The sequence below is a fragment of the Miniopterus natalensis genome, chromosome 10 (assembly GCF_054644295.1).
Source record: "Miniopterus natalensis isolate mMinNat1 chromosome 10, mMinNat1.hap1, whole genome shotgun sequence".
Classification (NCBI taxonomy): domain Eukaryota; kingdom Metazoa; phylum Chordata; class Mammalia; order Chiroptera; family Miniopteridae; genus Miniopterus; species Miniopterus natalensis.
Window position 1 is genome coordinate 42,197,749 of NC_142090.1, and position 16,154 is coordinate 42,213,902.

The 16,154-nt window shown below is 35.1% G+C and overlaps 1 protein-coding gene across 1 annotated transcript in view; it reads left to right on the plus strand.

The window, feature by feature from the left end:
* The window catches only part of COG5 (component of oligomeric golgi complex 5), a 324,959-nt gene that overhangs the window by 23,519 nt on the left and 285,286 nt on the right, over positions 1–16,154 (plus strand). The window contains exons 3-5 of the mRNA XM_087821091.1: positions 2,314–2,371; positions 6,781–6,835; positions 6,938–7,007. Coding sequence (XP_087677217.1) covers positions 2,314–2,371; positions 6,781–6,835; positions 6,938–7,007 — 183 coding nt within the window. The remainder of the gene's footprint in view (positions 1–2,313; positions 2,372–6,780; positions 6,836–6,937; positions 7,008–16,154) is intronic.

Here is a 16,154-nt window from a genome sequence, read left to right on the forward strand (position 1 = left end):
TGGTTTTATCTATATTTCCTAGTGTTACCTTTTGTCTGAGTAGGCACTTAATAAATATTTAAATGAAGAAATTTATGAATAAATTTCTAGGTTTACCAGGAAACCTAGATCTGTTGTGAGATGTATTTGCTTAAGTTTTTGTGTCTTACTTTCTTTATCAATTAATAGAGCAGTTTAGGACTAGAATGACTTCTAAGTTCACTTTTACTCTAAAATTCTGATTATAGTATCAGAGTTCAATATTTATTGACAAACATTTATGAAATATTTTGAATTGTCAGACTGTGGGTATAGAAAAATGAACACATTTTTCTGGCTCCTCAGGGACTTACAGACCAGTGGTAGATACATACAGAAATAATGACAGCCAAGTGATGCCTATTTTAAATAGAATGGTACCAAGTGTTTATGGAAGCAGGGGAGAATGCACTTAACTCTGCCTAGGGATCTCAGGGGGTGGCTTTTTGCAAGAACGACCTGAAATTCTTTCTGCATTTTTATGGGTGGTATTTTCCTTTTTCCTTGCATGCAATAATACCTTTTGTGCAGGAATCAGTAAAAACTTAAAATTTATTTAATATCTTGTGGGTCTTGAAATATTGGGGCACCTTTGTCAAGTATATGGTTGTCTAACCACTATGCTGTACACCTAAAATTAATACAGAATCATACTGAATGTAAACTGTAATTGAAAAATAAAAAGTAAAAACAGAGCTACAAATAAAATTTATTTAACATCTCTTAGAGGGAACAAGTTATAGTAGTTTCGGATATGAGGTAGAAAAAGTTTCTTAGTCCTATTTGAAATCTGTACTTGCTATAATTGTTTTCTGCAGGAAAAAAAATTGGGATAATGTTAACTACACCCATAAATAAGATATAATAAACATGATTTAAAATATAGTAGATGATTAAAATTACAAAATATGTACCAAGGCATGTATTACTTGTGGTTTAGTATAGGAATTAGGATCCACTCTAGGTATTTAAAACAGGAAGATGTTTAATACAGAGTATTGGATACTTATGTAATCGCTGGATGACAGTGAGTGGACTGAGTCGAAGGATCTGTAATAAATGTAACACAGAGACCCAAAAGCTTCTGATGTTACCTCCCATGGCACTGCTAAAATTCTGTTTCTCTGGTATTACCCCGTGGTACTGCTAAAATTCTGCTTCTCTGATGTTATCTCCCATGGCACTGCTAAAATTCTGTTTCTAGGTACCTGGTAACTAAACTCTGGAATGACCAGCTATCTCAACTGTTTCTAAATCCTCAGGTCTTAGGACCTTGTTTACTAGCTGAAACAGTAACAGGAAAATAGTTTTCCCCTCTCTTCTGTCTTCCAGATCTCTTGGAAATTCATCCAGTTAGACTTTTCAACTTTTCCAAAGTATTTATCATAAGGAACAAAGAGGAATAGAGAATTAAAAGAAAATTAGTCTTGTTAAAATGCACACATTGGTGACTATATCAATGGACTGGGGAAAATTCAGACATCTTCTGGAATTCTTAAGGATATCAAAAGATTGATAGGAGACCAAAAGTAACGCTTATTTTAGATGGATATGATAGAAAGGGACTTGACAGAATGACAGGATATCTGAAATAGGACTAGGTGGAGAATGCAGGGGTTCCAGTGAATAAACCCTTGTTGATTAGGAGTTTCAGTTTACAGATTAGACATGAAACTTGGAATAAAGGGTACAAAATTATATGGGATTTTGCATTCTGAAGATTTGCATGAATTCTTGATGTTTCTAGGAATTTCTTACATGTGGCCTTTAACCCTTAACCTTTTTAGTTTTGTAATATGGCCATTCACGTAGCCCTGATTTTCACAAAAATATCAGCCTGCAGGGAAGAGAATTTGCTGTGACTTTGGGAAATTAGAAGCAGAGAGGGAGGTGGGCAGTAACTCTGCTATCTTGTTCCAGATAGGAATGTGGTCCTGATGCTGCTGAATTAAGTTCAAGAACTAAGAGAATCTGATGTTTGAAAACATTCTTTAAAGGGAAACCATATAATAGCATGGCAAGAATTAGCTGTTTTTTATTTTTGGCACAACTTCACCTGCACATCCCATTAGGAAAGTAAGGAGCTGGTGAAAAGGCTGTATTTTTTTTGGCTCTATGTCGAATTACAAGTGTTTTTGTGTTCCTGGTAATAACTCATCTCAAACACTCCTTTGTAACCTGTATGTCTTCTTTTTCATGTTAGTATTTCCTTCTTCCTATATGGTTACATTGTCGTCGCAAAGAAAAATATCTTATACTTAGAGCATATGTTGATTGTTTATGTTTTATTCTCAGGTTGTTGCAAGACATGAAGATTTACTGGCACAAGCAACTGGAATTGAATCTTTGGAAGGTATATTTCCATTAACTATTACAGATTATATAGAGCTAGACCAGGGATTGGCAACCTTTTTCTGTTAAGGGTCATATAGTCAATATTTTAGACTTTCCAGACCATACTATCTCTTTTGCAACTACTTAACTGCCATTGCAGAGTGAAAGAAGTCAGAAAATATGTAAATAAATTTGTGTGGCTGTGCTCCACAAATCTTTAATAACACTGCTGAACCCTGAGCCAGATTATTTGGGTTCAAATTTTTGCTTTGCTACTTCCTAGATGTGTGACTTTAAAGTTACTTAATGTTTCTGTGCCTCAGTTTTATCTATAAAGGAAAGGAGTATTAATATGTACTAACATGGTGTTATTCTGAGGATTAAATGAGTTAGCAAAATACTTAGAACAATTTCTGGCACATATTTAGTATTTCTCTAACTGTTAGTTAATTCAAACAACTAAAATCAGCAACACCAAAGTAGGTAGTAGAGGAAGTAAGCTTGAATTTTTTCTTATTTTTGGCTTTTCGATGAAAGTCTAATAGAATAGCAATACATTGGATTTTAATTTTTATGAATCCTTTCATTTTTGTTTGACTAATATTTATGAATTTTTTTGTTCCCCCTTGATTAAACTATATCTTATAAATATGAAATTTTAATATCATGTTTTATATTATTTGTGTTGTGATTACTATTATTAAAGCTAAGTGATCTTTTTCTGTTTTGATGAAATTCTTAAGGAAGAAGAATATTGATTTTTGTGATGCAATATTCTTTAATGCTTCCCCCAGTGTTTCTTATGAATTCAAAGGTCTCAGTATGTACACTGTTTCTAAGACATCTTGATAAAGAACTTAGTATTTTCAGAAATAATAGTTCAACTGCTATTTTAATATTTAGGATGTGTATATCAGACCATGTTCATGACAAAATTAAGAGGCTCTAAGTACTGACTTACTACTGGAAATTAATTATGTTTTTTTAATCTCTAAATATTTTTTATGTGTTTCTGGAAGCAAGTAAATAATATCCTTTTTTAATGGTAATTTTTTTAAAACGTTAAGTGATTTTTTTCATTTGTAAAACCTGTGAGAATGGCATGGTAGTATGTTGATTCTGAGTGTGTATAAGAATGTATATATGTATATGTGAATCATCACAACAGAAATACTTCCCATTGTGGTTTTCGTATGTGTTTAGTTCTATAATGTGCTTGTTTTTCCCAGAATGCTTTTCACTGATTACAGTATTTAAAATATACTGTTGGACTGAGTTAGAATAGCTGTTTGTTTGGTGATTGTATAGAGTACAAAGGCTGGCTTCTCAGAGTTCCTACGATAACCTAAGAATATTCTCCAGATTATTTGAACATAAAAAGTCAAAGTATGAATTGGTTAGTATTCATTTTAGCATGACGTATATTCTGATCCCTATATACTTAAAATTTCGCCATCTAAGTAGTTTGGAGATATATTTATCAAGCCTATTTTATTAAATCTGCTCCCTACTTATTTTTGTTCATTTATTCGTTTAAATATTAATTGAAAATTTGCTAGATTCCAGGCAGCTGTGATAATATATGGAGTCCTTGTCTTTATGGGCTATTTAATTAAGCCTGTTTTATAAAAAGAGATATCCTCATTCATTCATTTGTTCATTCAGTCAAATAGTAATTGGGCACTTAGTAGGTATCAGGCACCTGTGAGCAATAGAAAAGTCACTGTTCCTATGGAACTTATGTTCTAGGTGGGGAAGTAGACAAAAAATATGTACAAATAGGAAACTTCAGATGTTTGTAAATCCTACAAAAAAAATAAAACGGATGATGGGGTGGAGGAAGGGTATTCCTTTACTAGCTAGGATGGTCAGGGAGGGCCATTTTGAGAAGATGACATTGAGTTGAGATCTGAATGATGAGAAAGAGCTACCACATGAAGATCTGGGGAGAAAATGAGGGACCAATAAGTGGGAAGGCAGGTAAGTATTAGCTTGTCAAGTCAAGGGGCAGAAAGAAGTTCAGTATGAATGGAGTTTAGTGAATGAAGGAAAAAATTGTAGGTAATGTTCTTGGAAAGAAATTTTGATTTTCATTCTAAATGTAATGGTAAACCATTGGAGGATTATGTGATAGGATTAATACTCTTTAAAGTTTTATCTGTCGGTTCTATAGGAAGGCAAGAGTAGAATCATTGGTGCAAATTTAGAAGTTATTAGAGTAGTAAAACTTGATTAGAATAGTGGATGGAAAGAGAGACAGAGAGAGAAAAATGGATGGGATAAAAGTGGGGCCAGAGCTGGTAAGATTTGTTGATGGAAGATAGGAAGGTTGAGGGGAAAAGTCATCAGGAATGACTCCTAAGATTTTAGTCTGGAAAATCGGAAGGATGATGGTATGAGTAACAGGTGGGTTAGGCTGCAGAAAATTAAGATTTTGATGGGCCCAGGGTGGAGCAGAAGTTGTCTTGGGCATCTTAAATTTGAAATAAAAGAGTTCATGGTTAAAGATTTGTGTGCACATGTGTGTGTGCTTGTGTGCACGTCTGTGTATGTGTACATAGGCAGATATAAAGAAAGTCTATATAGATATATGTACATGTGTATATAAGCAGATGTATATATGTATAAAATCAGTATTTTATTGAACAGATAACATTTTAACCATTGGGATAGACTGAAATCCCTGAGAGATTGTAGATGGAGAACAGAAGAGGCTGAGGGTCAAATCTGAGTACTCCAGCATGTAGAGATCTAACAGGATGATTAGGATCAAATAATGAGATAAGGGGAAATCCAGGGTGTGTGAAGCCCAGAGGTAAAAATGTTTTAGACAGGGAGTGGTTTAACTGTGTGATGAATTTCTGAGAGTTCTAACAAGAAAAAGATGGAACTGACAATGGAATTTGTTATCTTAGAGATTTCTGATGACCTTAATAAAGATCAAGTGAGTATGAAAAGCCAATTGAGATTGCCTTGTGGAGAGAAAACGATGTGCAAGTAAGGGCAGTTCGTTCTTGGAGGCTTAAGGTCAATGAATCATAAAACCAGCAGAAAAACAGGAATCCTTGGGGCCAGAGAGGATTCTATTGGACTGAGCCAAATGAAAGCATATGGAGTGGGGCAAAAGTAGGTTTACAGTCGTTCTATGGGAAAAGACATGGAGGTCATGATTATTACAATAGCTTTATTAACTCTGTGCTTCAAGTACTCACAACTGTAAGCCTACATTTGCCTCACCCTGTATTTGTATGCTGATAGGAGTGTTTATTAGTTCTAATATTACTTCATCTAATATGTGACAACATTCTATGCTTAAATTTATTTAGAATGCTATGTTCCAAAACTACAACTATGCAAGTTAAATAGAGAAAGTGAGTTTTAAAGACTGGAGTTCAAAACAATTACATCTGTAACATTGGAAAACCTATTTTTACGCATATATAAATAGTAAAATTTAAGATCTATCTTTCTGAATATATCTTTCTGGAAATATTTTTACAGTTTTGTAAAAAGTTTTTTATCATGTTGTATGTGTAGAGAGTAAAGGCAATAATATTCTTGCTGTTTATGTTTATTTATCTAGCATATAATTCATTAATTTAAACTTATTGACTACTTGCCATGGGAAGTAGTTTGAGTTAGGTTCTTGTCATACAATAGCGAATGAAAAAGAGACTTTTCCTAAATGCCAGGAATATATAACCTAGTAAGAGAATAAAACATTAAACAGATATACAAGTTGATATGTAATTACCTAATGTAATTAGTGCCATAAAGGAAATGTATGTTGTAGAAGAAAATAACAAGAGAATCTAAATTAGTTGAGGGATCTGCTAGTAATTTTTTATGTTAAGACAAGACTTGAACAAATGGGTTGGAAAGACTATACCAGGTGGAAAGTATGCCATATTCAAATCATACAGGGCCTTGTACAAGACCAGGCTGTGGACTTTAGTTCTAACATAGGAGTGAAGGGGAGACTGTGGAAGGGGTTTAGCAGAGGAATGTCATGGTACAAGTTTGCACTTTTAAGAACACTGAGGCTTCTTTTTTGTAATTATAGTGCAAAACACATTAACATGAGATTTACCATTCTCTCCATTTTAAAGTATATAATTCAGTGGCATTAATTACATTTACAGTGTTGGGCAACCATCACTGTCGAGTTGGAGAAGTTTTTCATCACTCCAAATGTGGAAACCCTATCCCCATTAAGTAGTCACTTCCCATTTCTTGTCAGAGTTCTTCAGTGGAACAAGGATTAGAGGGCGAGATAGAGGCTTTTATAATAGTGCAGGTAAAATATATTGGTTGCTTAGATTACAATTGCTTATGTATGTGTATACGTATTTCTTTTTAACTTAATTTTCTACCCAATTTGAGCCCTTATAACTTTGTAAAGTAATATAAGCTGTTATGTTTTCCTAGGTGTTCTTCAGATGATGCAGACAAGAATTGGGGCATTACAGGGAGCTGTTGATAGGTACTGTTATTCATTTTGTAAATAAATAGAATAGAAGGATTATTATCTGTTGATATTTTGAAGATGATTTTATTACCACTCCTCTCTTTATTTTTCCTTTAGGATGAAAGCAAAAATTTTTGAGCCATATAATAAAATAGTAGCCCGTACTGCACAACTAGCAAGACTTCAGGTAGGTTCTCACTTTTCATTTCTTTATACTTTGTTGTTCCTTTTATTTTTATAAATGGACAGATTTCAAGGGGATGAATTCTGAGAAAATAAGAGAATATGAGAGAACAGGGGAAAAATACTAAAGGGCTTTAAAATAAGATAGCCAATTAAAAAATACAAATCTAAATTACTGTTCAAGTGAATTATTCTCTTCTTATTGCAGTGTATAATAATTTACTAACTTTTTTAGAATTCAAAATTATTTCTTTTAATGGAGAACAGAAAAAAAACTAGCATTTATTCAATTCTTGCTGTTTGCTGTGATCAAGTGTAAGCAACCCAAACCTATAGTTCTAATAGCAGTGCTTATTCAGGAAATTCAGTTTTTGACCGAAATTTAGTAGTTTTCTAGGTTTACAAGAGAGAGATATTCAAAACATTTTATTTTCCACATACTTTCCATAGATTATTAAAAAACTATTTGCCTGTAGTTAGATACAGTGGTACCTCGGTTTTCTAATGTAATCTGTTTCGGAATTCTGTTCAAGTTCTGAAACATTTGAAAACCGAGGTTTGATTTCCCAAAGAAAGTAATGCAAAATGGATTAATCCATCCCAGACCTTTATTTATTTTATTTATTTTATTTTATTTTATTTTATTTTATTTTATTTTATTTTATTTTGTTTTATTTATTTTATATTTTATTTTATTTTATTATTTTATTTTATTATTTTATTTTATTTTATTTTATTATTTTATTTTATTTTATATTTTATTTCTTTTTTAAGTTTCTTTGTTTTTATTGTTGAGAATATTACAGATGTCCTTTTTATCCCCATTGATCCCCTCCACCCTGCATCCATTCCACCGCTAGGCTTTTGCCATACCAATGTCTGTGTCCATGGGTTATGCTTATGAACACGTAGGTTCTTTGATTAATCTCTCCCCACCCACTCCCTTCCTTCCCTCTGATATCTCTCAGTCTGTTCTATGCTGCTATGTCTCTGGATCTACTTTGTTCATCAGTTTGTTTAGTATATTCCACATATAAGTGAGATCATGTGGTTCTTGTCTTTCTTTGACTGGCTTATTTCACTTAGCATAATATTGTCTAGTTCCTTCCATTCTGTGCCAAGGGCTAAAAGATCCTTCTTTTTTATAGCTGCATAGTATTCCATGGTGTAAATGTCCCACAGCTTTTTTATCCACTCATCCACTGATGGGCATTTGGGCTGTTTCTAGATCTTAGCTACTGTAAATAATGCTGGTATGAACATAGGGGTGCATATATTCTTTCTGGTTAGTGTTTCAGGATACAAGAAGATGCTTGATATAATTTCAGTCTTCTTGAATTGGTAGAGACTTGCCTTGTGCCTTAACATGTGGTCTATTCTTGAGAATGTTCCATGTGCACTTGAGAAGAATGTGTATTCTGCTGCTTTGGGATGAAATGTTCTGTAAATGTCAATTAAATCCATTAGATCTAGTGTGTAATTTAATGTCTGTGTTTCCCTGTTGATTTTTTGTCTTGATGTGTCCAGTGCTGACAGTGGGATGCTAAAGTTTCCCACTATGATTGTGTTGCTGTTGATCTCCCCCTTAAAGTCCCCCAAGAAATTTTTTATATATTTAGGCGTTCCTATATTGGGTGCATATGCATTTATAAGGGTTATTTCCTCCTGTTGGATTGATCCCTTTAGTATTATGTAGTTACCACCTTTGTCTCTTGTTAAGGTCTTTATTTTGAAGTCTGTTTTGTCAGAAATGAGTATTGCTAGTCCAGCTGGTTTTTCATTTCTATTACCATGGAATATTTTTTTCCATTCCTTCACTTTTAGCTTGTGTGAATCTTTTGCTCTCAGGTGGGTCTCTTGTTACCAGCATATATTTGGATCCTGTTTTCTTATCCATTCAGCTACCTTATGTCTTTTGATTGGAGAATTTATTCCATTTACATTTAAGGTTACTATTGATATATACTTATTTAATGCCATTTTCCCCCTTTATTGAGAGAAGGAATATTCTCTCAATATTCCTTCTTCTTAAAATGGTCCTTTTAGCATTTCCTGCAATGCTGGTTTGGTGGAACTGAACTCCTTCAGCCTTTTATTGTCTGGGAAGCTCTTTATTTCACCTTCAATTTTAAATGACAGCCTTGCTGGATAAAGCAGTCTTGGGTGCATGTTCTTGCTTTCCGTTACTTTGAGAACTTCATGCCACTCCCTTCTGGCCTGAAGTGTTTCTGTTGAGAAATCTGCTGTCAGCCTTATGGGGGTTCCTTTGTAGGTAACTGCTTGTCTCTCTCTTGCAGCTCTTAATATTCTCCCTTTGTCCTTAACATTTGCGATTTTTATTATGATGTGTCTTGGAGTGGGTCTCTAAGGGTCCCTCTTGTTTGGAACACTCTGTGCTTCCTGAACTTCTGTGGCTTTCTCCCTCACCAGTGTAGGGAAGTTTTCTGTCATTATTTTCTCCACCAAGTTTTCTATCCCTTTCTTTCCTCCTCCTCTGGCACCCCTGTGATGCAAATATTGTTTTGCTTCATGTTGTCCCAAAGCTCCCTTAGACTGTCCTCTTGCTTTTTAAATGTTTTTTCTTTTTGCTGCTCTGATTGTTTTTTTCTACCTTACCTTCTAAGTCACTTATTCTATCCTCTGCTTCATTGAGCCTGCTTTTAATTCTTCCAGCTTATTCTTGATATCAGATATAGTATTCTTTGTTTCTGCCTGGTTCTTATTTATGATACCTAGCTCCTTTTTTCATGTTTTCACTAAATTCTTGGACCTTTCCATTAAGTGTCTTCTTCTCATTAATTTCCTTGAGCATCTTTATAACCATTACTCTGAACTCTGTCTCTGATAACTTGTTTAATTCCATCTCATCAAGGTCTTTTTCCGGCAATAGTAATGAAAAATAAAAAATAATAGTAAATTAAATAGAAAGTGAAAAATAGAGAAGCTACTTGGAGATAAAAGGGGCAGAGAAAAGATTCTGAAAGAAGGGCAAGCAAAAAGTTAAGGGTAGAGTGTAGGAATAGGAAAATAGTTGAAAAATAAAAAACAAAAATACAATAAGGATACAGAAGCAAACAAAAAGACAGGAAGACAGAATGGAGAATAAGAAAAGAGAGAAAAAAAGTTATTCAAGTGGAATGAGAAGAGAGAGAGAGAAAGCAAGGGTAGGGAGGGCCTCCAATAAGAGGTACGGGGGAAACAATAGAGAAACTAGTAAACTTATTGGTTATAATGATAATGTCCCCGCAATTAAGCAGAGAACATCAAAAAAATCTTGAGCCTGGCTGGGCGTGGCTCAGCGGTTGAGCATCGAGCTAGGATCCAGACGATCGGGGTTCGATTCCTGGTCAGGGCACATGCCCAGTTTGTGGGCTCGATCAGTGACTCTCTTGTCATTGATGTTTCTATCTTTCTCTCTCCCTCTCCTTTCCTCTCTCTGAAATCAGTAAAAATATATTAAAAAATCTTGATAATAGAACAAAGGACAAAACAAAACAATGCAAAGAACAACAACAAAGCAAAACAAATTTTTTTAAAAATTTAAAAAAAATTTTTTCCCTTTTCTCTCTTTTTTCTAAGGAAAAAGAAAATCTGGTCAGTTTTATCTGTGCAGCTTATTTGTCTGAGGCTCACTGTTTTGTATGCTGATTTCAGGTCTCCTGGGAGGTACTTGTGTATCAGCCAGTGTCAGGAGTTTTCTAGGTTTGGCTCTAGTGTCCTCGGGTAGTTGGTTGATCTGAGGCTCTCTGTGGACCACCTCCACTTGTCACCTATTTTGCCTCTCCCTCGTGGTTCCCTGGTCTTAACGGTAGCATCTTCTGAAGAGTCTTTAGGGTGCAGGCCAGCTAGTGTAGCTTGGGATATTGCTCCCCTTACTTAGAGTTTTCGCTGTCAGGCACTCACTGTGGGTAAGTTAGTCTCTGTTTCAAAGGAAGCTCCTCAGTCTCTACCCTATCTTCCAATTCTAGTTCCCCATACAATGGCCTGTTGCAGTTTCAGATTGACTTCAATCTGTTGCCTTTTTTGTATGGGCCTATTCAGCAGTCTAGGCTCAGTGAATTTGATTAAGAACAATTCTGTGAATATTTTGCCTGCCCAGCCCCCAGCAGAAGTTTCCAGCTTTTCCTCCAGTTCCCAAACATTAGTCCCTGAGAGTCTTATTCTTATAATGTCCTCCTGTGAGCTGTTTTCCCTTTCCCCTCAGGCCTGTACACTTTGGGGGATATCTGGGGCTTTAGTGAGCTGAACCAGCCCCTTTTTGGGGTGGTGCTCCCAGCCTGCAGGAGAGGTAGGTGTGCTCCACCCCTCCCTTCCCATATCTGGTTGGCTGATCACACAGGGCGCTTGTTTCAAACTCTCCATAATGCAGACACACATCCCAGCTTCTGCTCGTCAGTCTCCCCAATGCAAGCCAGGAAGGTGGACGCCCCTTTAGCTATAAAAAACTGAAAAACATACAAAGCAACACACAGGCAGAGAATTTGCCCTGCAATGTTCTGCCACCTTCGTGCCTCCGTACCAAGCAGGAGGGGACCCAAAGTCAGCTCCCCACAGCTTCCCTGCACCGCTGATATCAGTAAAGCTGGGGTAGCTCTTTGCGTGCTATCCCGGCTCCCCTCAGAGTGGGTCAAAAATCCTAGATTCGCCGCACTGGGAGCTCAGGTGCCTGGAGACCCCCATCCACCCCACAGGCAGCTCCAGTCCCTCTCTAGGGGCAGGAGGGCTCTCTTCCTCTTCTTTGCACCACACATTAAATATTTTCTGGAGTTCTATACAATGCCTTATAGGAAGAGAGACGGTCCCTGTATATGGTTGCTCAGTGCAGGCCTCTGGTCCCTTTCTACTGGGGTACCGCACACTTTGGGACAACTTTTCCTATGGTCAGCACCGGGTGTGAAAGATGCCTGTCATTGCCGCCATTAGAATCTTTGTTTCTCTAGGAAGGTGCTGCCCACCATTAGAAGCTTTGTTTCTCTAGGAAGGCGCTGTCCCCTCCTTGCAGGCACACCACTCCCCAGGGTCCCTCTGCCCTCTGCGCGGGGTGCTCCTTCCTCTCTCCTCCGCTCCGGGTGTGAGATCCCCGCTTTTAGAAGCCAGTCTGCACTTCCGAGGGGACGGAGCTTTGCAGCTTCCAAGCCTCGGGGCTCAGAGCCCAGCACAGGGTTCAGGGGACACTCCTCCTTTCTAAGCTCCCCTCTCTTACCAGAGTCTATGATGTTTCTTTAGTGCTCCCTATTTGAGATATGTCCCCTCAGGTCTGTTTCTCTGGTTTTTCCAAGCTGGTTACGCAGTATTTTAGCGGTAAATCGAGTCCGTGGCTAGGAGCAGGGGTTCTCTGCTGCTTGCCACAGTGCCGCCATCTTCTAGGATCCTATAAGAGTTTTTTAAAAGTCAGTTTGTCTGTTTATATTGTTTGAAGACATAGTCTAACTTAATCCTAGGATTGTTTGATGTAGAGAATGTAGATAAGGTAATGAGGAAATGATAGCTGAGGGGCTCTAGATCTTCTAGTAAGCCAGTGGAACATCTCATGTGAGAGACAGTGTTAGTTGTGGCAAAAGGCAAAAAGATGGGTGAGATAGTCCTTGTCTTCAGAAAGTTTATGTTATGGTTAAAGGAAATATGATAACTATACACAGTGCCCAAATAAAACACTGTCGATTACATAAATGCCAAAATAAATAAAGTAACAACAAGTATTCAGAAGGGAAGGAAATTATATACAGTTGGATTGTTTTATGAAATGTTTAATGCTTAATTAGGAAATGGCATTTGAGGTGGGCTTAAGAGAAATAAAGAGGCTTTTGAGAGATTGGAAGTAAATCTTTAAGAATGAATGAGGTTTGATACAGGTTTTAAAGTATAGGTAGGATTTGCATAGGCTGAGATGAGAATAGGGAATTATAGCTAGAAAGAAGAAACTAACAAAGGCATGAGGTAGAAGCTTGCAGACCATATCTAGAAAATGGCACTGAAAGCCTGCCTTAAAAGGATCCACTCAAGCTCTTTCCCTGTCCTTCTTATTTATTATATCTGGAAGCCTTGTTCACTAAAGGCAGATCTGAGTTAAGTCATCTTTTCAGTGAACCTCTCATGTTCCATTTTCTACTCTCTCAATAAAATTCTTACCCCATACCTATTATTTTTTTAAACAGCTTTATTGAGATATAATTCACAAATCATAAAATTTACCTATTTAAAGTGTACGATTAAATTTCTTTAACTTTCTAACCCCCTCTGCTCTCCAAATTTAGTCCATAACTACGTTTCTTTGTCTTCTTTCCTAATATTACATAAAAAATGGTATTCTTATTTCTATCTAAACATTTTTCAAGCTTTTTATTTAGCTATATATAAAGTGTAGTTTTGTTATTTATTTATTTAGGTCTGAAATTGTAACATTAATTTTTGTGGGTTAGAGCTACTGTACAGGAAAATGTTTTTATGTACATCTATATCATATTCATCACCTTTAGCTAAAGTTAACTGTACCATTCTCTGATTCTTTATGTGTATTTTCTTGTAGTGTGACTTTTCAGCTGTTAAAAGAACATTTAATATTTAGATATTAAATATTAAATAAGTACAAAACTCATTAATAATCTAACAGTAAAGAAATATTTAACTTACTACATATAAGTTAGGCCACTCCGAGTTGAAGGGTGTTGTTAATTTGGTCTGTAACGACAGTTTATGTTTTACATTTCACTTATATTTTGACTTTAGTATGAATATTTTTGATAGAATTTCTAATATCTGAGGAGCTTTCTTGGATGGAGAATGCTCATTACCACCTACATTTTAAAATTTTCTGGTTTGTCTTTTAGATTTTTTTATTAATGTATCTTTAATATTAAGTATTCATTTCCTAAATGCTTATACATCATTTATGCAAATAATAATTAAAAACTTATTAATTTAAGAAATTGAATTTCCTCAGTCATTTAAACACTGATTACAAACTTAATAAAATTCTTTTGAATGTTTAAATAAAATCATAAATTTAATGTATTTTGCTAAGCACTTTAAACATATTCAAGAACAGATTATAAAACATACAATATACTGTAATGATTACATTTAGACTAAATCTGGTAACAACAAAAGTGCAGATACCATCAATTAATTTTTTTTTTAGAATATTTATTTTTTAATCTTATTCCAGTTCTTATTTTAATTTTTTAATTATTATTTTTCCCTTTAGGGTTTTAACAGTCTTACATTATCCAAACAAAAAGAATCTTATCTCAGACCAGCAAAGTTCTTAGTTAATTTATTCATGGTTATGACATGGCATCTTGTTTCATAGTGATTAGTTATGCCTGAGTCACTACTTGTTTGACCATGGCCCTTTTTATAATTATCACTTGTTACATCATTTGACTTTTATTCTCTGTCTTTTGTTTAGATTGTACATTTTTGAAATTTGGTATACTTAGAAATATTTTTAAAATTTTGCATGCCTAGTTGTATCTCATTGTTTGTCTTCTTATTATACAGATTAACTTTGTTGATAAAACAAATACTTAATATATGTCTTAACATTATGACATTATTATTAGTAGAGACATCTAAAGGAGTTATTATCTATATAGGAATTAGCAAATTTTTTTGGTGAGGGGCCATGTAGAAATATTTTAGGTGCTATGATATACCATATTGCTGTTGTAGCTATTCAACTATGTTGTACTTGCCAGTATTTTAATAAAATTTTGTTTACAAAATTGGGTGACAGGTTGGTTTTGCCTGCTGGTTGTTAACTCCTGTTCTGTACAGGGGAGCAGATCTGATTTCTTTGGAACATTCAGCTAATTAATTTTGAAGCAATGTTGAACTTCCTTCTTAATTGTATATTGTGTGTGACTACCAGTGTGTTCTTATTCCTCCTGGTGCTGATTGATACTGGACTGCCAATTTTTCTGGTTGTTATGTACAACCACCAATACCAATCAGGTATTTCTGTTTTGAGTAATACTGCTTTTCTGGAATCATTTTGTTGAACATAAGTTTTGTTCATTTTTCTATGCTTATTTTTTTTCTTTATTTTTATAAACCAATATGCATTCAGAAGAAGAAATGAAATATTGATATGTCTGTATTAACACTTATTAAATCAATGAAAAATTATACTATGTTACTCATCTTTTATAATCATCTTTTGTTTACTTCAGATTAATCATTTCTGCCCTGGCTGGTGTGCTCAGTGGTTAGAGCGTCAGCCTAGCACCAAAGGGTCTTGGGTTCAATTCCAAGTCAAGCTCATGTACCTGGGTTGCAGTTTGAGGCAACCAGTCAATGTATCTCTCTCACATGGATCTCTCTCTCTCTCTCCCTCCTCCCCTCCCTCCCTCCTACTCTCTCTGAAGAGCAATGGAAAAAATATCTTCATGTGAGGGTTAATAAACAAAACAACAACAAAAATCATTTTTTAGTATCACAGAATCAACCTCTTTCAGTTCATTTTGATTGCTATGGTGTTTCATAGATTCAACCTTTTTCACTTAATTTTAATTGCTATACATCTATTGATGCTCAGATTATCAGAGTTTGATCATTGGAATCCTTTCAATTGGGCTTCTTTGTTTTTTTCCATGACCTTCTGCTATCTTGAAAGTATCTTTGTTTTCTGGGTGCTGTGGAGTGTTCTAGACCCATACTGATGCTTCCTGCTGGAAAAAATGGGATCAAGTAACCTGTAAAGCATCCTGGTTCCTTAGTGAGTAGTAATGTTATAAACCAAAATTTGGGCATAGGGGAATTTATGAGAATTAATGATGTGCAGATATGATGCTGTTGTTAGCAACTTTTTTGTGACATATGTACCAGAAATAATTTATTTTTTTGCTTCTTAGTTCACATCGATTTTTTTTTATTGTGGTAAAAATACAACATTAAGTTTACCATCTTAATCATTTGAAAGTGTGTTGTTAACTATATGTACTTTGTTGTGCAAGAAATTTCTATAACTTTTCACCTTGCAAAACTGAAACTCTTACCCTCTAAACACTGATTCTCCTTCCTGTTTTGGGGCAACTACCTTTCTACTTTCTGCTTGTATGATTCTGACTACTTTCTATGCTTCATATAAGTGGAATCATACAGTATTTGTCCTTTTGTGACTGACTTATTTTACTTAGCATAATGTCCTTGG